The 27,855-nt window shown below is 35.1% G+C and overlaps 2 protein-coding genes across 4 annotated transcripts; one reads left to right on the top strand and one right to left on the bottom strand.

Moving 5' to 3' along the window:
- Positions 1–9,566: 9,566 nt before the first annotated feature.
- On the top strand, positions 9,567–11,584 carry LOC140883402 (protein FAF-like, chloroplastic). Its single transcript, XM_073289850.1, has 2 exons — positions 9,567–9,704; positions 9,829–11,584. Exon 2 carries the CDS (start codon positions 9,880–9,882, stop codon positions 11,350–11,352), a length of 1,473 nt encoding a protein of 490 aa, XP_073145951.1. The 5' UTR covers positions 9,567–9,704; positions 9,829–9,879; the 3' UTR covers positions 11,353–11,584.
- Positions 11,585–12,553: 969 nt separating this feature from the next.
- LOC140882052 (serine/threonine-protein phosphatase BSL3) lies at positions 12,554–26,601 on the bottom strand. 3 transcript variants are annotated; one of them, XM_073287795.1, is made up of 22 exons: positions 25,851–26,600; positions 25,060–25,120; positions 24,853–24,931; positions 24,700–24,779; positions 24,434–24,528; positions 24,251–24,350; positions 22,986–23,055; positions 21,432–21,533; positions 21,226–21,307; positions 20,920–21,099; positions 19,996–20,269; positions 19,656–19,893; positions 19,381–19,551; positions 18,710–18,948; positions 17,404–17,488; positions 17,231–17,329; positions 16,953–17,152; positions 16,784–16,859; positions 13,581–13,716; positions 13,336–13,475; positions 13,168–13,231; positions 12,555–13,081 (listed from the first exon to the last, which is right to left on the bottom strand). In XM_073287795.1, the coding sequence occupies exons 1-22, from the start codon at positions 26,260–26,262 to the stop codon at positions 13,068–13,070; spliced, it is 2,997 nt and encodes a 998-aa protein (XP_073143896.1). In that variant the 5' UTR covers positions 26,263–26,600; the 3' UTR covers positions 12,555–13,067. The 3 variants fall into 3 exon arrangements, with proteins under 3 accessions (XP_073143894.1, XP_073143896.1, XP_073143895.1); XM_073287794.1 differs by having other exon boundaries at positions 12,555–13,231; positions 25,851–26,599; XM_073287793.1 differs by having other exon boundaries at positions 12,554–13,231; positions 16,953–17,329; positions 25,851–26,601.
- Positions 26,602–27,855: the final 1,254 nt, after the last annotated feature.

The raw sequence follows: 27,855 nt of genomic DNA, 5'->3' as shown, positions 1-27,855 counted from the left end.
CAATTTGCATGTCACTGAATGTGATCACATTATCAACCGAAAATATTTTGTTGGGTTATTAAACAAATTTCATTTTTTTAAAAAAAAAATGCTTTGCAGGATAAGTTTGAAAAAGCAACTAAGCATTAAGCAAGCACGTTTTCTTACAAATTTCAAAATTGAAGTTATTCGTATAAATTGGATGGGAAAAACAAAATCGGAAGAAAAATATGAGTTCAGAAATTCAACCGTCACTAGGAACCAAGGGTAAATTAGGAATAAGAAAATGACTTCACCAAAATCAGTTCTTTAAAAGTGACTCTCCATTTATATATATATATATATATAGTTTTGATCAACGTGGCATTGACTAATGTGGCATCTTGCTCAACCAATAAATGAATAATACGTCAGTCGGTGCTTACGTAGTTACCTACGATGGTTGCTCAAAAAAACTTACGTGAGCACCGTTGAGGTGGCATCATGCACATCCAATAGGTGAACGCCTAATCAGCCGATCCTCACATAAGTGCTCACAGTATAGGTGACCATATCAAAATTATATATAAATATAAATATATATATATATATGTGTGTGTGTATGTATATAAATTCACACAAGGAGAATAGAATGCAAATATGCAATCAAGATGCTTTTTAGTGCTAGCCACAAACACAACAAGAAGATCAGCCAGAACTATCTCATGATGTATTATATGCAAGAATCACCTCGTAATAAATACTTTTGAGAGGTCGTGTTTGATAAGATATTATTGTGAAAGTATTACCATCAATATTCAACGGTCCATGTTTTACCATACATAAGAAAAACATTTAAGGTAATAATATTAATTATTAGATCCACTAAGAGCTGAATAATACTACAAGGTAGATTAAACTCAATCAGAGTTCACAAAGAAAATTAGACATTTGTGTGGTCTAATCCTAACTCGTCCCCAAAACTTTTGCCTTGTGTCAAGCCACCTTGTCTGATAAATTTATCATAAAAATACGACAAAAAAATTGCATACTCATGCACTGAATGATTACTTGTCAACCAATTAATATTTTCATTTACGAATTTAACTTGTCTTGCAAAAAATTAATTAATATTTCATTGTAATTATTCATTCATTTGAATAAATGAAAGTTGTCGCCAATTAATTTGTTTCCACGTCTATTCCTCTTCCGGTGCTTTTGAGATTGTGCGAGTCAAAATTCTGGAAATTGGAATGCTTCGTGTATGCCCACTGTTTCGACTCCATAGAAACAACTGATGTAGACATATTCTGCTGTAATTTAAAAAGAATTCAAAAATTTTATTTGTGAATATTTTTGTGAACAATTTTTTTTCTCGATGACTCTTTCCAATTTAATTTTTGGTCCCATGTCTCTTTAAAATTGAGTTCTAGTTACTTTCAAGATGTTGGTAGTCTTGAAATTTTGATTCTACATGTTATCAAAATCGAGTTTACCAATTTTACTGTTTAGTTCGAAATATGAATTGACGAAGGATGTATATATTGCGGAGAAATCTATTATTCATACTAGCGACAGAAGCACATGCTGTTACGTTTGCAATATAATATATGATATTTTATGATTTTTTATTTATAAAATAATATATTATTTAGTAGTTGAAAATTAGTTATTGAGAAGATAATATAAATTTAATATACTACTATATTCAAAAAGGTAGAATAGAAAAAATGGATAAAAATGTGGATAAAAGGGTAAAATTGAAAGATATTTTTGGTGTGTCATGAACAGTTATTTAAAGGCCCTCAACTTTTATATAATAGTGTATATATATATATATATATATATATATATATATATATATATATATATATATATAATGCATGAATAACATAATGATAGATATTCTAAAAAAAAACATAATGATAGATGGATGAATTGAACACATTACTTAGGGATGTCAATTTGTGTACAACGATGAATTTATTTTTTTAGAGTACAATTACAATCTAGAATCAGTGTACAATGAAATAAGTAAACTGTCAGCACAACCGACGAAATTTGAGCGTGCATTCGAGACTTGCTTATCTCGAACATAAAAATTACAAATAAACTACTAATTATATCTACATAAATAAATTATGATATCTACCAGCAACCAGCGAAAATCGAACCTGAGACCAAATGATTCAGGGTTTCAACCTTAGCCAGTAGGCTAAGGCCTCATCGGCAATATTCCTACTAATCAAATAGTTCGTAAAAACGAATGGTTTTGAATGTAATCTTATCGTCTTCGGAGGGATCGGAGCATCTATACATGCAAGCTTTATGCCTTTTACATGGTACACAAATGTTGTTCCACAAATGCATGCCACCCCCTTTGCATTTGCAGATGTTGCCCTCGATTTGGAAAGACAACTTATATATTGTTCCATATATATATTCCATTATATTTCATGAGAGATCAAAAATCGTCCGCATGTGATCATGTAACGTCTAATTAATTGTACTCATTTATAAATTTTACTCAGATCATAATATGGAAAAAGATTTATATATATGCTGTGTTTTGAAATGATTTATTTATTATATATAAACAAATTAAGAGACGTTTGATTTTATATTTCAGGTATTCTTGAGAATTCATAAAAAAGAAAGTCGCGACAAATGCAATTTACGTAGCATGTAGTGTACGATTGAGGGTTTAGGGTAAGATAATTAGGAATATACATACACTGAATGGGATTCCTTCTTGGCTGTCTCCAAACTACTAAGAACCAAAATGGCGCATTAATAGCAGCCACACCAAGGTGTTGAAATTTGAAGATTTTCATAGTCCATTCATCTCATATCAATTGACAAGTGTGTGTTTTCAAACAAATCAAGAAAGCGGTTGAGAAAAAGTAAATTTTAGAAGAAATTTCTCATGCATTTTACCCATATTTAATGAAGATTTTAATTTTTAATAAAATAAAATAATTTTACATGTAATTAATGATATTAATTTAATATGGGTAAATTGAAAAAAGAACAGGAGAGATAACATAAATATGAAAGCTAGAATATATATTTGGGATGGATAAAAAATGAAATGTAGTCTAAATGAGTGAGATAGAGGGAGTATGTTTTTTGCAGATATATGTATTACAAGAAAAAGAAAAAAAACATTAATATTTTCCCTTCATTTACAAATTAAATTATTATTATTATTATTATTATTATTATTATTATTATTATTATTATTATTATTATTATTATATACACACACATGCATGGATTTACATATGGATTTTTTTTGTTTTAAGTAATTTTTGTGTAAAAAATTATAAATTATATTAAAATAAAAACTTTAAAAATGTTTTGTGATAATAATTTTATTTTATGGTTATATTATTATTTTAAATTTAAAAGCACATATAAATATAAAGATTAATTTATTAGGATATGTTAGTTTTAGATAAGATATATATATATTTACTCAAATAGTTTTTAATGATTTTTTTTATTAAATAAAATAGAATGATTTTGTCTTTTTTTAAAAATGTATTTTTGGTTTATTAAAAAACACACAAAGATATCAAATTTAATTATATTTATAAGCCCCTCAACTTTAATAATATAGTATAGATACGATATTTTGGGCTCCTGTTGTTTGGCCGCTTCATGAACGAGAATGTCATATTAGTCGTCCTCTCGAACTTTTTTAGATCTCGAAAATCATGTTGCATTAAATACTTTCATGATGTTCAAATAAACATATTGCGACTCCAATGAAATATCCAACAAGAGACACCCATAATATTAAAATTACGTGTGTGTATGCATATATGTGTATATATATATGTGTGTGTTATTTTTTCTTAAAAAAAAGAAAGAAAAAGAGACAATCCTCCAATGAGTCTAATAATGGAAATGAGAGTGACTAGAGAGAATCACCAAGGTGAGTGACTGGTGAGTGCTCCAACCATTTCTCCAAAAAGCTAATTCCCGCTATTCCACTTTAATTCCTTTTTCTTTTTTTGCTTCCTTTTTCCTAAAAATCTCCACCAATTCTTTTCTCTTTTATACAAATATTTTTTCAGAGAAAAATAAATCATATTTCTCCTTTTTAGTAATTCAAATTTTGGCAAATATTTTCGATGAATAATTCAGCGAATTAGTAGGATTTAAAATACAGCATGCAATTACACCGATCAAATTAGCTAGCCAGACTCAATTCGCTTGTCAGAGAAGGCATCGAATATATTGATATTTGTGAATTATAGCATATATTACATACTATTCTAACAATCCCACGTAATACACAATAAGCCAAATGAGTGAAAATCAATCATAAGGCCATTCCCACGAACCAGTCGTTGTCGGCCTCCCAGGCCCCAACCGCGAGCCGCGCGCGCAGGTCCCCGATAATGGGAATGATGACTTCAGCCATATATCTTCTAAATTTATATGAGACCATGAGCCAATATATCATTTCGTGCATGATATTATATTACGTACAAAAAGGATAGTGTCTTCTCCATAGAGCATAGCCACCGTGTGTCTCTATATATTTTAACGAAGAGTTTTAAAAATTATTTTTCAATTTTTTCTTAACAAAATTCTTTTATTAAGGAAAAGTTGAGAAATACTTCCTTAAAACTCTCAAAAAATACCTAAGCATTGCTAATATAAGGAATTGAATTATCTACATATATATTATATACGTACCCAATAATAAACAAAAATTAGAAATAAAAGGAATTAAAATATAATGTGAGAAAATTAAACTTGGGTTTCTACAGGTGATTAGTGTACAGAGCTAGTTGGAATCACGGAGCAAAAAAAGGTTTGAGTAAAGGTGGTTCGTAGTGGGCGGAACCATATGCTCTCAATTGAACATCAGTTTACGTATAATTAATATAATTTATTTATACAAAAATATAATAATATTTTAATCTCACCAGTTCTAATTTCTATTTCCCACTATGAAATATTTATATTATACATGCAACCTTTTGCAAGTCATTATTTGTCTTTCTAAATCGCATAATTTTTGTGTTTTCATCCATATTTTTTAATATATATACTACGTACGTAAATGAATTTTATCGTGTCGAAATTTGTTGTGGGGATATATACGTACAGCTTGTTATCTCTTGATGAATGAGCATATATGCTTGATAGCAAACTTCGATCATTTGTTGTAATAAACCATCGAATATGCCGCAAAAATTAGAGATAACATCGATATATATTGTGTCATCATGTTATATAATATTATTATCTAAAAAGTTATAGCGTAATAACCCATTTTCTTTCCTTTTGTGTCAAAATCACTATTTACCAACTAAATAAAATAATTGAAAGTGGCAAAAATATAAAATGACAATATGCTGGATTTGGAATCGGATTAGCTAAGACCCGAGACGGGATCCGTTAAGAATATGAAGGACCCGACTCATGCAACAACTCGTTTAAACATAGATTCATGCCGTCCCAACCAGGTCATCGCATGAGTCGGATCCTTCATATTCTTAACGGATCCCGTCTCGGGTCTTAGCTAATCCGATTCCGTCAAACCTTTCAGATTATACATATTCACAATATTTTGTGTAGCTTCTTATTTTTGTTCTTATATATATTTATAACAAAATTTAAAATGAAAAGAATATAATGTTCAATATTTAATGCATTCATGTAATCTGTAAATGTTGAAAATGTAGACTTTTGTGTATATATATCAACACAGATAAGAAAGAAAAAAAAAAAAAAGGGAAGGGCTCATGCAAGGAATTAATTAAGTATTCATTAATCAACCATTAAGTCGCAATAGAACCCATAACAAGAAGTTTAATTATTAAAAAAAACTTGAATAATTAATCCTAAACTGTTGACTTAATTAGGATTATTTTAACAGCACTATACATAAAATATATCAATAGTCAAAGCATTAAGTAGCTACACACATTAAATTCATGATAGATACTCTTCTAATCCCTAGGCTTTGTGTCTAAAAATATATTAATATTGTGCCTATATCAAGATCAAGAATCCTAATGACATGAGGATTAGCTAATTAAGCATTAATTGCGTTCTTAGTGTGGAATCAATTTATTTAATTGCTAGCTAGACGAGATTCCCTTTCATTGATGAACATAATTTGGTCAACTCGGAATAAATCCATCGTTTTCGCATAAATTCCAACATCTTGCGAAGAAATTAGTGTAGTACAAGTTTTAAATTAAAGTAACATAATGGAATTCTATTAATTTTTAACTTTTGTTTATTTTGCGCCAAGATTAGCCTTCATTATGACTAATGAGTAGAAGCCACGTATATAATTAAGAAAATGTCCTAATTAAAGTTTAGGATAATAAATTTTATAATCTCAAAAAATATCTATAAATTTTTGATCGAACGCACCACTAGGAGACTTTCTCCAACATGATCATTAATATTTGTGGGTTTAATTTAGTTCATTAGGTACATAATAATAAGATTTTTACAGTACTCCGGCTATAGAGACGGTAAATTTTGGTATGAATATATATTAAAGTTGTATCGTTATCAGTAACTATGTCATTTGATAAAGCTAAGTGTTTCATCATATAGTTGGTATCAGAATCATTAATTCACGTGTTTGATTATCTTATATTACAAAGAGTGCAATTATTGAAAAAAAAACTTTTTGAGATTCATCAGTTGTGTCTACCCGAAGAGCGATCAAAACGTGACATATCACATATGTATTATTCTACGGTTTAAAAATATATGGAAGTTGCACAATTATGATACATACATACACTAACTATAATTTTTAAAAAATAAAAATAAAACAATGACCTAGCGTTTGATTTTTCAATGTAAAACTGAAAAGTGGATGTGGAAAAACTTAAAACATTTGAATGCAAGATTCAAGTTTTGTTCCCTGGAAAGGTACGCATCATTTGGTCTTCAAAATTTACAAATGTTTCGCTTTGAAATTTATTCAAATTTTCGGGAGAATATTACGACGATAAGTTTTTGTTTTAAGAAAATATATTTTAATTCATAGAGAAAATGGCTGGACTTGAATCAAAGTAGAAATTGAACATTTCAAAATAATGAAAATGTTGCTGATAAATGTTTTTTTTATGTTAGATCAATGGAATCCGGATATCTCCACAATGATATGATATTGTCCACTTTGGGTATAAACCTTCATGGTTTTGTTTTTGGGAACCCAACCAAAAGGTCTCATACCAATGGAGATACCATTCCATATATTAATCCATGATCTTTTCTCTTAAATTACCAATGTGGAACTTTTGGTTGATCATTCCTAACAATCCTCCCCTCAAACGAAGTCCCACCAGGCCTCCCCTCAATCCGTCCCTCCAATCGAGCCTACTCACCTTCAATGCGTTGCAGCACACGCCTTACATGAATTTTCGGAAGCATCACCCCTCGAGAGCTTTAACACGAATCTTACCGGGAGCCTCACCCTCCTTCGTTTTTAATTTCGAGGATTCCACCCACATTGGTGGAAGCATCACCCCTCGAGAGCTTTAACACGGATCTTACCGGGAGCCTCACCTTCCTTCGTTTTTAATTTCGAGGATTCCACCCACATTGGTTCGATCAGACCATGGCTTTGATACCACTTGTTAGATCAATGGAAACCGGATATCTCCATAATGGTATGATATTGTCCACTTTGGGTATAAACCCTCATGATTTTGTTTTTGGAAACCCACCCAAAAGACCTCATATCAATGGAGATATCATTCCATATATTAATCCATGATCTTTTCTCTTAAATTACCAATGTGGGATTTTTGGTTGATCATTCCTAACATTTTAACTACTGCTAACACATAAATCTCACAAATTAATATTGTAAGACAATGTCTTAATCAATCACATCGATGAAAAATATAATTTTTATTTAAAAAATATTAATTTTTATTTCATATATTAATAATATTGATTTATCTTAAAAAATATAAATTCGTGAGGTCGTTTAAAGCCAGTAACGTTTATTATTTGTAGTGAGGGGGCCAAATATCGTCAGATTTTTTCGTTGCTTACACTTGGTCTCATGTGGCAAAGCATATAATTTGGATTTTGGGCTGACATAAAATCTATACCCGTTAAATCATGCGTCCTAATCAAATCCATTCTCCCAAATTTACTGTCATCTCATGATCTAAACTTTAAGAAAAAAAATTTATCAAGGAATTTGAAAATATATCGTTAGGAAGAAGATATTATTAATTAAATACAATTGTTAAAAATTATGGATTTAAATCTAACTCAATTTCATTCTTTGTCTTAGACTCTCATAATATTTTGGGGACATATTTCAACACATCACATAATGAACATCTGAAGCGTGGAGATATCCAACCGATGTGAAAAGATTATGGACTTGAACGTAACTCAACCTCAAGTTAGCTCAAGCAAGAAAAATTGTTTTTGTTTATATATTAAATTTTCAAGACCTAACCGATGTGAGACAAAACTGATACACGATATGTCATTTGGCATAAGTGGCATTAGCCTTCTTTTATTGCGATGAGATCTCGTGTTCGATCGTTGATTCAAGAATTAATTCTGACAAGGGACAATCGTAGAGTTTTGATATTTAATTTTACGTAACAAGTTACAACCCTTATGAAAATGAAGATGGTACGATCAGTCCCAAAAGATAGTGGAGTTGATTGAGTGTGTGATGTTTGAGCATAAGGTCTTAAGTTCAAATTCTACAAAAAGTTTTCTTTGTTTGAGTACAAACAAAGAAAAAAAAAGAAAAAAAAAAAAAGAAATCTGTGTTTATATGAATTCTTCAATTGAAATTAACTTTCATTACAAAGCCTTGAGAGCGTAATTTCGTATGTACGTGGGGGAAAGCCTTTCGGAAAATAACTTTTTAGTTCTCGTTTGTCGTATTCTTACGTATGCAGTATGCTTTCTGTTTAATTATATATATATATATATATATAGTTATTAATTAATATGTTGAGCTTTAATCTTTATTCGTTTGTGGATGGATGCATAAATAATTACTTCTTTATAAATAAAATATGAATTTGGCTGAAAAAAAAAATGAAAAAGACACTAATTTGTCGAGAAATTAAACACGAGCGCTCTAAAAGTAAATTTAATTGCTTCCTTCTTAAGCCATTTTCATCCAATCATTGCTCGTATACCTTATTGTAAATAATCGTTCCAGCTAAATATTATTCTACATACGTACGTACGTTAACCTTATCTTGTTAATTTTCTTGAGCTCTAATCATTCTTCCTATATTTTAATAAAGACATTATTAAATGAAGTAAAATCAATCGATGTTTTCGAACCTTTCATGATCTTTAACAAGTTGTTAATTAAATGTTTTGAAATAATTGTATTATTTTGAACAATGAAAACAAGTGATGTTTTCACATGAAATAAGTAACTTTATAATGCAAAAATTGATCCAAAGTTAATGTTCTTTGTTAAACTTGTTTTTGAATCGGAATCTTTTTTAACAAATTAATCGAGGAAAGGTGATCACTACTAATTGGTCTGATACAAAAGCAAAAATCACGCAAGATAGCGACCGGGGGAGGGGGAGGGGGAGGGGTGGTGTTGTGGTATGCATTTGGTCTCCTACAAATACCCGAGACTCCCCACTCCTTCTACTGCGTCAAGGCCAAATTAAATACACCATTTGTGTTCAAGACTTACCCCTAGAGACACCATCCTTTGATTTTGGATGCTGTTTCTTGATTATTTTAAGGTACTTTCACTTGTATTTGCTCTGTTGGATCATGAATGTCGTCAGAATATTGGTTTAATTTATGACCGTATGCATTTGTTGCTTGTGTTTCTGTGCTGATAATCGAATTAATAACTTTGTGCAGATAAATTAAACAAGAGTGTTTTTGCTCACTGTTTTTTAAGTGAAGATCATCATGTCTGTGAGCAAGAGCCTGCGTCACCTATCTGCTTCAGTGCTATCTGCACAACAAGTTGAGGAGAAGAAACCAATGAAACAAGGTATAGTCACCATTCTTGGCTCAGATTCTGAGAGGAATTACAAAGGATCCTCCTTGAGAAAAACACTCTCAGCTGATATGTCTTCCAAGAAATGGCTTTCCCAGAATGGGTTTTTCTTGCCTGTGAAAAAGGTCTATTCTTCTCAAGAAGTGGTGGTGGTTCCGGATCATGATTCTTCTTCATCTGAGAGTGAAGATGAATTTGAGAAGAATCCGACACAAAACGACGTTTGGAGGTCTATTCAATCCCAGAAAAAGGAGCATAAACAAGAAGAAACAAATGTTTGGGGAACAATTCTTACTCAAAAGAGTGAAAGTTCAGCTGCCAGAAGTTGCTTGCCACCCCCTTACGTTCATCCTCTCGTGAAAAGATCAGCAAGCGCTATGAGTGAAAGGAGCCTTCAAATTTGCACTGAGAGTCTTGGATCCGAGACTGGCTCTGATGAATTCTTTTCATACCCTACTTCAGAAACTCTGAGCAATGGGGATGAAGGTAAAGAAGAGAGGGAAAGGGCTGTGCAAGAATCTGCTAGAATCAAGGCGGCCGATCCCTACGAGGATTTGCATGTTGTCAAGTACAAGAATTCACCGGCACGGCCTATTCCACCACCACTGTCATCCATTTCTGGTGGAGATGGAGCCCCTTCACTCTACATGCATGCATACAGGCAAAATGGTAGGTTGGTTCTTGAAGCTGTTTCTGTCCCACCAAGCAAAAGTTTCCACGCTAAACGTGAAAACGGGCGCCTTGTTTTAACTTTGATTGATCGTCTCCATTCTCAAGTAAATGAAGCAGAAAATAGGGGGCATGAATTTGAAAAGGTGTTTGATGATATGGAGGAGGATGGTGGAAGTATTGAGGAGGGGGAGTTGGATGGCTGTGGCCACGACGATGATAATGAAGAGGTGGAAGAGGAGGAGGAGGAGGAGGCCATGGCTGAAAACACTGAACTTTTAATGGATCAAAAGACAAGTGTGCAAAAATCAGCTTTAGTGATGAAAAGATTCATGGGATTAGGCAACAAGAACCCAAATTGCTGCCACGAGTTCAACAAGTCAGCCAAATCGATAGATGAAGAATTCACTGTCCCGCAATCTCTCCCACCACGGCCGCCATCAGTGGCTCGTCTGATCCCATCTTCGTCACCACCACAGCCAGCACCTGCTGCCACAACGTTTAATGCTTATGAGTACTTCTGGTGGAACAAGGCCGGTGCCGTGCAAGCCTCTGTCCTCAAGAACTACACGATAACTAATGGAGCAAATCATGAAATGGAAGTCAAGAAAGGAAACAAAATAGGGTGTTTTGTTCCTTATCTAAGGGGCTGCAATAAGGAGCCAAGAAGATCTCTAGTAATGTGGGAGCCATGCTGCATTGCAACCTCCTGATTTTCAAAACATTACTAATGCTGAAATACATAAACTATTGATTAATCCCTTAAAATATTAATCTACCTGTCTTGTATAATCATGTCTAAGGAGCGTTGTGTATCCCAATAAACATGAATTAAGAGAAATTTCCGAAAAACAGAGTTACCTCATTTTCCTTATAATTCAAGTCAGATGTCTGTTTTTGTTTGGTGTTACCTGTATTGTTTCCTCGTGATAATGGAATTCTACTACTTTTCATCACCCATTCCTATTGATTTTACTTTCTAAACCGTTAATCTTCTGGGCAACACCCTATCCATCATTCTTGATTTGTCTTGGAAATGAATGAAATGAACGAAATGCGTTATGCATGCAAATTCTATGTAACATCCACAGTTCTTTTGGAGTGGAGCTCACAATTTTAGACTTAATAGTTATTACACAATTGTAAGACGTGGTGAAATCCAGAGGTATCAAAACGGACCAACGGGGCGTACCGGTCCACAACCCGTCGTAACCCACCATTAGGCGGGACGGGCCGATCCACCTTTTAGGCAGGTTGGAAAAACATCAATCCAACCCACCTATTTTAAATGGCGGGCCGAACCAATCCAGCGGGCCTACGTGTAATTTGACGGATTTTGACAGGCCAATCCACAACCCACCATTAGGCAGGGCGGGGCAGGGCGGCCCAATTTTAGGCGGGTTAAGAAATCGTCAACCCAACCCACCTATTTTGTATGGCGGGACGGGCCAACCTGACGAACTTAACCCATTTTGACACCTCTAGTGAAATCTCATCTTTCTCGTTTCAAGGGTTCAATTCTCTCTCACCCAGAGAACGTCAACGTGAGGTGGATTTAACGGCCAAAATTGGTCCATTTTTGTTCTATACCGAGTAAAACATGGATTTGAAACTGGGAAAACATTTCCAACTTTTTGCAAAAAGAATTACTAAAATAAATAAATAGAACTTTATATAATCTTGCGATAACCAAATGGTTTCTTACATGTTTAGCTGGAACAACTTAACGTATATTTCAACGAGTGCAGGCACCTTTAAAATAAACTACCATCACATCAGTATGTATGTTTAACTATCTATACAATTTTAATTATTTCTTCAACAAAAACTGAAGTTTCTATCGAACTAACAAAATTAGTGCCAAAGAAACAAACATATAAAACATGACAATAATACAATGCTAGAACTTCAAATGAAGCCCAAAGTAAAACAAGTTCAACACTCCGGAACACAGATTTATAGTCATTCGATGCTCAAACATGTATATCGGATTAGGCACCCAACCAATGCCAATGGCGAGATATCACCACACAACTTTTACATTATACAAGAGTAAAAACACGAATTACACAAGCCAACACCGTCTATAATTCATCGACGACCAAGAAAATATGGACCCGATACATCTCAACGATCATGTATACAGAATACAAAATCATACACCTAAATGGAGGACCAAAAAAAATATAAAACTACCAAGAAATACCCATCCAATGAAGAAAATAACACTGATTCTACCCGTCCAAGTATCATGTACAGAGGATGTCGTTTGCAAACCATTAAATCTTTCAGCACAACAAGCAAGAGTGACACTTCAATCAATCAAGTCTCTTCATCTTCTGAAAGCCACTCAAGAGTACATACCAGAAGCTAAAAGCCTTCGTCTGAGGACTGTAGATTTACCGGGAACTCTCCATATAGCATCATGCTATGTACAAATCACTGGAAATTCCAGGTATATTAACACAGGCCTGGAAGAAGTATAGGAAATAAATCTGGGAGCATAATCTAAATCCAAGCAAGAGAACCTCGGTCATTAGCAACTTGAGGACGGCCTCTAGTGGGTGTAGGTGGTCTGTTAGCATTGAGTTCCTATGTCCACGAACAGGCAGCAGATCAATATCGGTATATAACAGCTTGGTTAGTTAAAGAAAAGACAAGTGTCAAAAACAAGGAGAATGAGGTAACTGAAGCACCTGCATCCACGTGTCTTCTATATGGCGTTCAGGAGAAGTCTCCGGAGATGAAATCGCAGGGGGTAGTGGATGAATTAGTTTCGGAACGACCACTAAATCTCTGCCCAATACCAAGATAGCACCGGCATTATTTGCAGTACCTGAAGAAACAAATCAAGAAATAAACAAGTCAAACTTTAGAGGATAAAGTCAAGATTATTCGCGAATATACAGATTATGTAATTATATAGAGAATTAGGGCATACCACAGTAGTTCGTCGCTGAGAAGAGAGTGATTAAATGCCCTTGGGCAAATCGTTCAAATCCATCCATCACACATTCATGTGCTCGGACAATTAACTGAAGATCGTTGTTATTACAAAATTCCATAACTCGATCAGGCTGCAACAAAAAGAACAGGAATGAACCAAAAAGCATCAGCAAGATTGCAGTTGCTGTTAAACACGTGATGATGGAAGCATCTTTCAATCTTTGCTATGAAGAATAAACACGAAAGTAATAACATCTAAATGAAGCAGAAAAAGTCACGGAATTCATGGTGTTGTAACAAACAATTTTTGTCGTTAAAGGGGTAAAAAAAGAAAAAGAAATATATGTGAGAAACGGTGCTGCATGGTCAACCCTGTGCAACCTATTAGAGCCAAAGGAATTTGAAAGCGATGGGACGATTAACGGGTTTATCGTATAGGTCGGTGATCGCCTTAGAGGTTTTGCGTTCCTTTCTCCCTCAGATCTTGTGATACTCTTTAGAAGGAAATTTCTGGATAAATAAACTTGCATTTATACAAAAGTTCTGACCAACAGTAACGAAAGTTCTCCCTAAACTTAAGAGTTAAGACCCCTAATTTAATTGAGTTGCGCTATCCTCCACCTGGAGTAATTCTCCCCATATCCCAAAACTATAGGATTGTGTAGGTCCCTCACATTTTAATGAAATTTGACATCATGTGTTAATAATCCAAGGACTGAATTTTTTTTAGATAAGAAACGATATTTTATTATATGCATAAAGGCTATTAGTTACAAGAAGCGAACAAGTGATCCGCCAACGACATAAGGCTAAACAAGACCCTGATCATATCAACAATAGACCAAAGCTACAAGGGCTGAACTTTCATCACATCATAAAGAAAGAAACATTCCAAATGTAGGATAAAACATATAAGAATTCTTTTAATTCAATAATAATGGAGGATTTTCTAAAATGAATACTTGATCTCCTACCTAATTAATTCCCAGATTATAGTGAATTATCCTTATTTGAAAGGAGAAAAAATAAATAAAAGTTTATCTAGGGAAGCTGATAAAATATAAATAACATTTAATGTGCTTGAGCTCTTGGCTCGGCTGGTCGAACTGTACATCACTTCCATCCTGGAAAACGCGCTTACCCAAACACATGATAGCCGGGAACCAAACGGCCGCAAACATCCCTGTTTCCAGGTTCAATTCCAAGCAGTAACATCTTCGATTCCTTCAAGCCAAAATAATTATTTACATTGATGGCAGCGATTATATATTTCATCAGAGTAGAAATAGAGACGCTTAGCCCTCCCCTCTCCTCAATTGCAATTCTGCTTAGCCTCTTGACAAATGGGGTTTTCGAAGAATTAGCTGCTGGGTGCTATGGTGCTTTGTTGAAAATTCTGATACTCTTTCTACACTATCTCGCAAGGCTCATGTCACCAATAAGAAAAGAAGGATGTTGCAGCTCAACTTCTTCGGCGATTTGTTCCTGGAGCCCACTGATATATATCCGAACCTCGTGCAAATTGGTCAAAGATCTTGTTCGAGCGGCTAATTGCTCAAAGCGGAGTTGGTAATCATCTATCTACCGTTCCATCCTGGCGCAATTTGGACAAGTCCCCCAGGTTATTGCTTTGCATGGACGGACTCGTACGTAAATTACATTGAGTTTTGAATTCCTCCCGATGTAAACTTTGGTGGTCACACTCTAATTTCAAGAACAAGAGCTGGCTCTCCATCAATGTAAAGAAGCCAACCCAACCTTATCTTCATCTGGAGTTCTTTGATGGCGGAAAAAATGTTGGCACCTGCTGAGAAATCCTAGCGGATCAAATAGCCCATCATATTGCGAGAAATCCAACTTGGCATAACGTGGGGACTGATGAATGGGTCTCCTCTCCCTGGTTCATGTGTGCGCTTCTGGAAGGATTCACGAGTGTCGCTGTTCTCCCCCCTCCTTTGTTCGAAAGTTCCACCTTCATATGTGACAACTTTCTGTACAATTCCTTGAGTTGAACGGCAATGCTTGCTGCCACTGTTCGGTTCTAACTTTGTCCTCGTGATATACCTTGAGAAAGGCTTTAAAGTGTAGCTGGAGTGTGCTGTAATCACCCACAGTTGCTGGCTCTGGTACCAGTTTGTTATGGCCCAAGGATATAGCTCGGGTTATGGGACGATTAACTGGTCTATCGTATAGATCGGTGATCCTTTTAGAGGTTTTGCGTCCCTTTTTCCCTATTGTGATAAATGTGGTAAGGGCTGGGTTAATGAGAGAACCCTCGATCTCGTTAATGCTCTTTAGAAGGAAATTTTTTATATTTCTCGATAATAATCTAGGATTTCCTAAAATGAAGACTCCTTAATCTCCTAACCAATTTATTTCCGAAAGCAGAAAAATAAATAAAAGTTTAGCGAGAGAAATTAACGAGGGTTTTCCAAAACTTCTCCTACACGTGATGCTAATAAATATCTTTTAATGTGCCTGGGCTCTTGGTTGGGCTGCTAGAACCAATACACAGCGCCACTGGCCATTCCACCCAGTAAAGAGGGCTTCTGCTTGGGCAGTCATTTGATCACAACCATGATCAAGTTAACGTAGGGGAACACGGAAAAAGTAATAAAAATAATAAAGGATGAATCTGCCAGGCTGACTAAGCTGCATTTACTCAATATTTCAGATGATTGATTTGATAACCAAGTAGAACTAAAATCTAACAGTTCACTGGACTCAAATCATTTATTGATATAAATTTAAAGTCTCATTCAACCAATATTGTTCCTTGAGTTTCCAAAACGCGAGTTTTCTCGATTTGCAAGAAAGAAACCACTAAAGTGGAATACAAACTAGAAGATTATTAAACCTATGGTTTAAATCACTCTTTGCCAAAATTAACGTGCAAAATATTCATAACACAAGGACCCCATCCAATTTGCCGGACTCTAAAAGCTAAAATGTAAAATCGGATTAGCTTGGCCAAAGAAGCATAATCTGCAACTATAAAATGACAAAAGGGAACAAGCGAAAAATGCTTGAACAAATAACTTGGCATGTTTGCACTCAAGCAAAAGAGCAAAAGCATGAACAGGCGCGAGAAGTTCCAAAAGTGAAGAAGTCTTTAACGGACCGCAAGGGTATTAGAAGCAACTCTGTTCACTACAAGTTATGACTGAACAATGCGAAACCGTCGAGAGAGACACCTACCCCAAAGGTAACCAAACCAGGACCTCTTGCATTCGGCCGCAGTCCTTCCACACTGTCGTTTTCAGTAGGATCGGACCTACAATGATAGATTCACATCAACAACAAATCATACATAAATTTATAACAAGGACAAGAATTAAAAACACAACAAGAGCAGACATTCACTAACCACAACAAGTCCATCAGAACAATGGAACCTGCTTCCATTGTGATTGGCCGCTGAATATTCTCGATCTGTTCCATATGGTTTATTGATCTCCCAATACCACCATGCATGCAAATAATTTTTTTCTCAATCAATGCAGCCAGAGGAAGCCAATTAAACAGCCGGTTTATACGATGCCAGGCCCATATTCCATCTCGCTCACCCTGCACGTGAAACAACCATAAGATCCACGTTTTGATCCAAATAACAATGCAAACCAAAAAGAGTTGACGATAATTTACCATGCGCTCGATGCACTCAATTCGAAAGCCAAAAAGGGCGTTGATATCTGCAGCTTCATGATTGCCACGGATCAAATGTATTTGATGTGGATGCTCAACCTAAAATAGACCAACAGTTTAAATTGGAGTAGTATATTGAGGGTAGATGCAGCATATGAGAATGTGTCAGGCACCTTTAAAGCCAGGAGTAGTGTTATGGTCTCCAAGCTGTGTTGACCACGATCAACATAATCTCCCAAGAAGAGATAATCAATATATCTGATGGAAATCTATAACAGTCAGAATCCCATGGAAACAAACAAACTCAAGAGTCAAATAGATAGAGAGATGCCACATCATCATTAAAATTATTTATGGCCTCGCTAGATGTCATTATATACTTAGCACCTAATGAAACATCACAAAATGTGTTCCATTAGATTTAACTCATCAAAAGCGCCATTATCGCAAAATAATGATGACAAATTTGTAACTTAAAACCTTTTTGACAAAACTGCTGTGCCTGCATTGTGTTAATTTGTGACATCACAAAGGCAAATAGCATGAACAGATATCAATAGATAGGGACGGATATCAGATGCCAAAGAGAAACTAAGAAAGCATTCCTATTATTTGTAGTGTGTAAATAATTTTCGTATTTGCTACCATTTATCCTTTCATTTATTGACACTCTACTGTATCCAACTATATTTAAAATACTTCTAAAATTATGTTTACCATAGATTGAAATAGTAAGAGCAAGCGAAGGAAGGTAAGAGTAAAGCAAGCATTTAAAATGGGAATAATGAGGCTCGACATCAGAACAATAATTCAGGTCGTCATTTTGGAAAGGGCAAAAACATAAAATCACAGATGCAGTCCGTCACATGGTATTCATAAGGAGGGTTGAAAGTAAAATTGACAGATGCAGTCCGTCACATGGTATTCATAAGGAGGGTTGAAAGTAAAATCAATTCCACCACCTAGATATGTAGCCTTCTGAATAGAACCTGACAGCAGGTGCCATCCAAACTGCCTAATATATTACTGATGAAATCAAAATTATATTTCTGATGTTTACATAGCATAATTAAACAGGAAAATACACGTGAAGCAAAAACATTAGGTATGAGATGAGAAAATGAGTATTGTTGCTCATAGTTTAGGAAGTTACAACCCCAAATCACTGAATCAGAATAGTAGGCAGTGTTTACATTAAATTACAAACATTATTACATCACTAAGCAAATCAAGGATTTACACAAACTAAATTTTAAACATGACAGCAAATCCAAAAGCACATGCAACAACATAAGAATTAAGAGGTCACAGAAATTTTGGCAGCCAACACAAATTTCACAGTAAAAGACATTGTCACAAAAGAGACGTCAAAAAGATGTCTATCAGCAAGCAATTTAGACAACAAACAACACAATTTTCTAATAAATTAATTGGGTCGGCATTCGAGAGCATGGATTAAGATGTGAGTCTAAAACTTACGCAATATCACCAGCAGTTGAAGGGGATCCATACTCATCAAAAAGACGCATGAGATCCCCAAACTGCCCATGCAAATCCCCAAATATTTTAATAGGAGCCTTCAGCTGCAATACACTAGGCTCACTGGAAAATATCCTCTCAGCACTATCACAGAGATCTGCGATCTCATTGCAATCCAAGAAAAATTGCCGCCGAACTGGAGGCTTCCAACCACGAGGTTTCAAAAGGTGAGCAATCACCTGAGAGACAAGTAGAGCTTGACCATGAGGCTTCCTAATAATCTTTTAGTACCAAATAAAATATCCATGGTGCAAAGGTCATTATTCTAATTTAGCAACCAAAAGCCTATGATAAATAGCTACATGAATCACTGAAAACAAATTTAAGAAGCTACGCAGACCTGAAAAACATAACCATGTGATTGATTTTTAGAGCATTCACATTTTAAAGAAAAAATCCTTTTTATGCTGCCGAATGCACTTTGACTGCATCATACATTATCGAACCGGTCAACAAGCCATCCAACACTACAACTACAAAATCTAAAGTGGAAGAAGAAAGCAATATCTTTCATCAATAATTTAACTCAGAACTCATCACCGACGTCCCTCTATTCAAATCACAAAAAACCTCACGTTAATGCAAATAGAATCGTGAGGAGGCCAAACTACCTTCTTCGGTACACTGTTAATAGACATTTGTCGATCCAATAGTTTCCTAGCTGCTGTTGCACTTTCTGGAGTTCCATAACTAACCCGCCTGCCTTCGTTTTCAAATTGATCAATTGACAGCTGCCTAACCATACCACCTAAAGCACCGCCAGTTTCTGCGGCTACAACCACCTGCAAATGTAATGACAGCAATTGAACAAAATTATGGGCAACGAAAACAGTGGTGATTTATAAAATGGACATAAGCAATACATTTATGTATCATAGATACTCACGGCACGATGATGAAGCCTAACTCCAGCCGGGACAGAAATATTTGAATCTGCAGAATCAGGTTTAATCAAGGTAGATATCTGTTTTCCACTCGGGGTTGCCTCTGCCCCACGATCTCTCTCTGGCAGTTCAACTTCCCCATTAATTTGTCGAGCTTTAGCCGCTGCTAACGTAGCACTAATAGCCTCTGCTTCTGCTGCTGCTGCCTCAACTAAGTATTCAACACCTCTGCTTAGTCTCCTGTGTGAAATATTCTATTCAGTATAAAGCACTGGAAGAAACCAGCAAAGTCAAATTTATGAGCAAAATATACAACATGTATAAATACAAATATAGTTTTACCGGGAACCTTGGAGCATTGCATTTTCTGTACTTATATCTGTATACATATCACCATTTACAGGGGTAGCAACAGGACTTCCTACCACAACTGAGCTATCAGTATCTTCATCAGGCACTGATGCCCTGGTTCGATCATCATTGAATCCATATCTTCCTTGTAGCCTTGCTTGTTGCATATTGGAAGCAGCAGCTGCAGCAGCTGCGTGTGAAGCTGCACTCGTCGTTTCAGCAGCGGCCAGATCTTCAGCAACTAGCAAATCATCAAGCAAAACCCCTAAAGCAACAACCGTTCCAAATGTTAATAAAAGTAAATGACACATCTAACTGCATAACAAATTTGTTAAATTGTATGGAGCAATATCCTGTATAAAGTTCTGGATCAGGGATTTGCAAAAACCATAAACAAGATAATTATTTGCAATAAAATCTAGCATTTGATTCCAAGTTACGAATAACAGATGGCTAAAAAGTAAGATTTTTAAAAGATAATCAATATTGCTTAACACGAGAAATGCTCTGAGAGATGCAACATAATGATAGTAATTTGTGTTTCAACAAACTTCTCAGCAAACCGCTAGTAGAAGGCAACTTAGCTAGCAAGCCTGCCAGCAGCTCGTCTTTATTGTTTCATTTTCTTAACATTATGCACTCCAAAATTTGAACTTACTAAGAAGACATGGAAAGATGAACATAAGGCAATCATCTACATTGAATACATTCAACATAGAAAACCAATTTCATCTTTCACATTTGTTTCCAACTAAGTACACAGAAATGCTGTAAACAAATGCAAGTCCAGCCACAGTGTTTCAAGTAAACCATTATTCTCAAGAGGCTTAGCAAAAAAACAAACCAATAATCCCTGGTGCGAACTCCAGAAAAATTAATATAAAGATTTACTGACTTAGCGATACAATGTCTCACCACCACGCAGCCCCCCATATATGAAGATCAAGTCACCCACGGCAGCGGAAGCATGTCTACAACGCCTCGTCAATTCAACTGCTGCATCCCCACCAGCAGCATCAGCACTATATCTACCAGTTCTGGGACTTGTAACAACAGACTTTGTGTCACACCAAACTCCTGCTGCAGTATCCAATACTGCAAAAGGAATAAAATATCTAAAGATCATTTCAAGACGTAAATGTACTTCAGATTTATTTTGAAATAAAAGTATTTTTTGGTAGGTTAAAGAAATTAACGTATAAAAAGTGTATTGAAAAATACCAGCAACACTTGATGAGTCCTCCACCATGCGTCCGCCGCCAAGTGCCCCTCCAGATACATGAAGGCGTGCATTAACAAAAACCTAAAAAGACAATATAAACTGGAAGTTTTCTCCACAGAATAGAAGGATCATTAACCCTTATTTATCAATGATTTTAAAAATGAAATAACATTATTTTTCTTGACTAATTAAAAAAAGAGCTTACTGCCGCGTGTTGATATCTGGGAGATGGTGACACCCCGGGCGCGATGGCCCATTCCCAACGACCATCTCTGTGTTTGGCCAGGCCATATGCACTAGCCAGTGGCTGTGTGATATCATTAAAAGAAGAGCATTAAACAGAGAGCCAAGAATCACCAAAAAATTACTGTTAAGGAGATTACAGTCTTGTTCACCAACTTAGCAAAATCAATCATTATTGTAAAAGGAATGCACTTACACACAATAAGGACTACTAGGTATCTTTATGTCAAATAAACATTTAAATTAGATTATTCACCCCCGGAAAACTAAAACTTACCCAAACCACACTCTCAAATTAAGAACTAAATAAGTAAAGATTTATAGCTGGATGTGATTGAAATATTAAAATATTGATTCAAACTGTAAACATTTTACAAAATCATGAACAATCTTGTCAAGGATAGTAGTCCTTACAGCTAAAACATATCCTAACGTTGTGCTTGGTTGGAGGTTAAGTAATGCATTATTATTTATGGAATGATAAATAATTTGATTTGATTGGATAAGAAGAAGAATGTGATAGTTAATTAATTGTTTGGTGTAAATAATTGGATGTGGAGTTAGGTTGTGATTGTAAAACAAAAAGACCCTTCTGCTACTTTTAGTTTTTTGGGAATGGTTTGATAAGAATCTGGATAGAGAGGGAGGAATAATAGTAAAAGCATACTGTAATCCAAGGTACTGTTTAATTGTGGCTTAGAGATCAGGCGAAATAGGAATTCTCCACAATCAATTAATAGGAGTGCAATCTTGCAGGCCCCAGATTTGAAGTTGTACTATTTTTATGCAACCATTTATTGGATCTTACCGGATAAGTAAATAGTCAGATTCTAATTATGCACAAGAAACATAGCCTAAGAGAACCTTTAGCAATATTAGCCCTTACTCTGAACAACTGGAAATAGAACTACATCAATTGCCTAGATTATTACTAGAGAATCTATAAAATCAAAAACCAATGATCAAGGTGTTAAATCTACTGGTTAAGATGAACACGATTCCATCCTATAACAGACATTATTAAACCTTCAGCCATAGAATTATCTATTTATTTGTTGTTTTGTTCTTTTACATGAGACAATTGCCTTTGCGCATTTTAAAAAAAAAACAGAAAAAGAATATTGGGATAGAGCACAAAAGACAGCACCAAATAACATGTAGAGCCCTTAAGTTGTAGTTACAGCCATAGAGATTTCCTAAATTTTGGATCTTGAGTAAATTTGGTGTGGAAAATGTAGGAGTTATTTGACTGGACTATATTTCACACCACTTACCCAAGGCACTATTTTACATGGGAAACAAGTGCATGCGAGCAAATTATTAGAGACTATTCCCTTAATCTAAACAAACCAGATCTAAGAACTGAGTGATTTTAAGAAAATATTATGAACCAAGGAAATAAAGCAAGTAAAATAGGTTATAGAGGTAAAGCAAATCCATGTGAAAGCAAATTAAGTAAAGCACTAATAAGTCAATCCCATAAAAACATGAATTATTGATGGAAAATCACACTAACCACACTATTCGCATCCCTCCCACCACAGAGTAAAAGAAGACCATCAGAACGTGCACTTGCAGTTGCATACCTAGGTCAACACACAAGCAAGACGGATGATCAGTGTGTGAACAGAAAAATAATGTAACTGAACCACATTCATACCACAATCCTCCAATTAAAAACAGATGGAAGCTGTTTTTCAAGAAAAATAAAGTCCAATAGCATTAAGACTGAGTACATCAAATAAGGAGCCCACTAAATGGACACCAGCGAATAGCACTTCACAATGCAAGAACAAAATATCATCAGCCCGAGAGAAAACAAATAAATAGAAAATTCATAACTTGTCAGTAAGACAAGATCAATAAGAAAAGAAAAAAGAAGTATAATTCATGAAGCCAAGACACTTCGACTTGCCATAGAACTTTTCAACTAGCAAAAACCAGAGAACCAAAAACAACTATGCAAGTTACAACAGAAAATATTCCAAGACAACAAAAACAGGAAAATACATAATTGCAACATCAATAATGAACAATCATTCAAGGTTCATAGAAGGGTGAAAGAACATTAAATATTGAGTAACTAAAGAGTAAAAAAAACATGTTCCAAACCATATATGCATATAACTTATAAGTAAGCCATATGCATCGGTTAGAGGAATAATAAATGTTTTTCAGTTTCTTTTCATTGGTCTAGTATGCATAAGGAAAACAGCAAAACAAAAGGAAGATGCATGAACTAAAGAAGTAAACAACATGCAGACAAGATCAAAGAAGAGGTCATCAAGAAAGAACAAGGCCCCAAGTTTTCAGGAATAGTGGCTTGTTTTATTTACTTAAGACCAGATTTTGTATTGTTAAACCTTGTAAAATCTAGCCTTAAACACCTTAAAAGTATCCAGTTCAAAAGGGGCAGAGACTTAGCATGCTTCCGTCAACATACATAAACTATTTCAACCATCGACATTCAACTGTAATAAACATTCATACAGACACACACAGACCCTAACACTACATATTAACAGTTACACTGAAATATGAACCTAGAAGCAAAACAAAATTGTAAACAAAGATAGTATCACATCAAATAATATTCCAGCCTATCCAAATAACATAATCAGATGAAAACTTAATTTAATAAAAAAATCATATTCATATGTCAGATAAAGCACTAGAATTGAAGTACTCAAGTAAAACAATCCTAATGCCAGAGTGAGCATAAAAGGTAATAAGAAAAAATAAACATTTACTCAAGTCTATGAGAAAGTATCTGGAACTCACATGCATGGAGGTGGACCTTCGCCCTCAGGTTCCAGTTTACGCCATTCATATGGCTTAGCAGCAGTGTCCAGAGCCCATACATCAGCTAGAGGCCTCTTTCCTAGTAAGCATGCGCAGATATATCGGACAACAGATATTACAAAGCAGAAAGAGAGAAACTACCAAAACCAACGTGATACCAACCGTCATTTCCGCCAATTGCCATGAGATATCGTTGCCCCACCAAAGCCATTACATGACCGTATCGAGGTCCTGGTCCAGGGCCTTGGACCACAACCCTAACAGAAATTTCAGTCCAGCAATTATTTAAGAGATGAAATTGTCAGAGTGAGTGCAACAATTACTCACAAGTTAATGTGCCAAACATGCATAGATTCACTTTTTTTACTCACAAGTTAATGTGCCAAACATGCATAGATTCACTTTTTCATGAAAAAAAAAGCACTGACCTGTGCCATCTTGGCCGTTGTTGCGTAAGGTCAAGAACATGAAGATCTTCTGCAGACAAACCAGCTGGGCCAATCCCACCCTATGAAGATGAACATCAAAGCATCATATCCAGATCACAGGTAAGTATTTAACATCGTTCTGCGTCAACATACCTGAATAACAACCATTGTACCCACAGCAGTTGCGACGTGAGCTGCCCTAGGTGTCGGTGGTTCTCCAATTGGTGTGATTCTGCTCGTAGTAAAGCCCCACGTCACAATTACAAAAGTTCAAAATAAGAGAAAGAGTGAGCAAGCTAGGAAAAAAACAACAGATGAAACATAAAGGCTCCAAGTAGATCAGCAATCGACTCATCTTACCGAGACCATTTATTCGTTAACACGTCGTAAGAATGAACATCAGCAGTAGCCCCTGCTAATCCTGCAAATAAATATACGATTAAATGTCATTAGCATCCCTATGAAAGTCCATTTTAACTATTAAGATTAACATAACATCATAGATATTTTTCACCGATAAATATTTTAAAATTTATATATGCCAGGGAAAAATGTTTGCCTATGAACTGAAACGATTTTCAAAAAACATAGAGAGGGAGTTCACACTTAGCTCAATAGAAAATAGAGTTGATAACATTCTGCAGCCCAACTATAATTAAGATTTGTACCAAAATCTATCACTCCAAAAAATAAATGAAGATAAAACAGACGTTCTTCACATCATCGCAATCTACAAAACTAAAAGCATGCGGGTACACTCTCAATTAACACAGGCAAGCAAGATAACTATTCTAGAAAACTGCGGCGAATATACTCCATCTTGATCTCTACTATCTTGATACACGACTTAATCCGCTTTCAATTCCTGATTTATTAAATTATATTTGCATTGACGCAATTAAAAAATCACCAAGGAACCCTATAACGATTATCCAAGAGAGAAAACAAAGGTTAAAGTCTAGAACTTTCCAAGAAAAAAGAAAAGCTAAAATTGCTATAAAATTAAGTTCAAACTCAACACAAAACCAGAATTAGGTGGAAAAAAAACCATCATCTTCCTATAATTGAAACAAGAAATGAAACTCGAAATTAAATTTTTTTTTAAAAAAAAATTGAAAATCATCCATAATTCCTAGGTTGGAAAAGCATACGAATTCCCGCACTTCCGGCAGAGGATGGAGTTCCAGATGCAGAATTCCCTTCAAGCGCTGTCGCCCCGCCGAAGAGAATCAATCTAGGGCCAAGATACCCGGAACTCCCCTCCTCCCCGACAGCTGGCACAGCTGTCAGGGTGTGTCCACACCGAGGCCCTGGACCATCCTCCTTCTTCTCGATTACGGCATTAACCACGCTGTAATTAGGGGCGCAGCGCGGCCCCGCCAGCAAAGCTCCACCACCACTATTACTACTACTAACACTGCTGTTACCATCACTTTGCTGCAGCTGCTGCGCATGTAACGACGAGGACTCGGATTCCGTAGGCTGGTCCTCACCATTAGCAGTGGCTGCCTGCTCCGACGGATCGTGATCGTTGTCAGTAGCCATAGCAGAATCCACGTCCATTTCTCACTCAAAACCCTAAACTTCAAAATCTTGCTACAAGATCGGAGTTTGAATTCTTGATAATTCGCATTACCAAAAACCACTAACGAAAAGCCCTAGCTCCGATCCTCCAAATTTCACCAAGAGAAGAAACTCCCTTCCCGAGCAGCCGCTTTCCGACGAAGCGGCGACGAGGATTTCAGGCGAGACTGCCAATCCAATTCCGAGCACGCACTTCCTAGTTCCTCCCTCAATCCAGACACCGCTACTTTCTCTCTCTACAGTTATATTCTTATATATATATATATATTGTGTGTGTCTCTCTCTCTCTCCTCTTCAGAAAGAGCGATGGAGAAAAGGAAAGAAATTTACCATTTTCTTTCTATATATTTTCCGCTTTTATTGACTGCCGTAGACTTAATACGACGGCGGCGCAATTTAACTACATTTTCGGACTCGCAAGCTCTTCAAATTTTGAACCAAAGGGTTGTACCTGTGCATCAGAATGTTGTACTTCCAAAAATAATTATCGTAAGGATTAATGGTATCCTCAAAAAATAAAATTACATAAATTCTTAAATTTGTTTTGCTGTCATCGAAAATTGGAATTATCCATTTTTCACCATACTAATCATTCACATTATTGTGTTTGTGAAATTGCTTCTTAACTAAAATTACAATACAAGTGTATAAATTATTAGGAAATATTTACATTAAATCATTACATAAGATTATAAATGGTCTGACAACAATAACATTTTATCTCAACTGGATAGAATTAATTATATGAATCATCTAACGTCGTTGTAGTCTATCATCTATCTACTATAAATGGCCAAATAAATGGTCTGCATTGAGCAAAAATGATGGCTACAAGCCTATAAATATTGTCGTCTCACAATGACTTTGTGAGAGAGATCCAAATTGAGCCTAGCCTTTTTGTTAGTCATGTATAAAAAATATTGTGTAATATATTTTAATTTGAATTACAATTTTTTTATATATTTTAAAATATTAATTTTCAATGTAAAAATATCATTTTTTTTGTTAGTTATGTTAGGTAATATATGCTAATTTGAATGAAAGTTGCTATTTTTTTATGTAAAATATGTAACGTTTTACTGAAAATGCGGATAATCGACATGTATCATGGATATATATCTATATGTGTGTGTGTGTATGTGTGTGATATTGTTGAACAATAAACTTACTAGTAGATAACATAATGGTTTATAATTATAATCATTTATAGATTTTAGTCAAACGCTGAACGAAACAAATAATCAACTAAGACGTCATTTTCAAAGATTTCGAAGAGTTATTGGTAAATAATAATAAAGTAAGTGGTCAAAACAACACACACATATGCATAAATATATTATATATACTAGTAAAAAATGCACACGCTTCACGTGTATTATAAAATATGATTTTTTTCATGTGAAAGGTGGAGTGAGGGGAAGGTTTTTAGTGGCGTTGTGGATAGAAAGGAAAATTATGGAATAACATGTAAAAGTGAAGGAGAGAGAAAAAAATAGAAACAAAAGATGGTGTACACACATAAACGATTTCTCTAGGTCTCTCAACTATTATAATATAACTAGTGTATTGGTG

Source organism: Henckelia pumila, chromosome 2, assembly GCF_033568475.1.
Source record: "Henckelia pumila isolate YLH828 chromosome 2, ASM3356847v2, whole genome shotgun sequence".
In the NCBI taxonomy this organism is placed as follows: Eukaryota; Viridiplantae; Streptophyta; class Magnoliopsida; order Lamiales; family Gesneriaceae; genus Henckelia; species Henckelia pumila.
The sequence above is the reverse complement of the archived record's forward strand: the minus strand, read 5'-3'. Positions and strand labels throughout refer to the sequence as shown.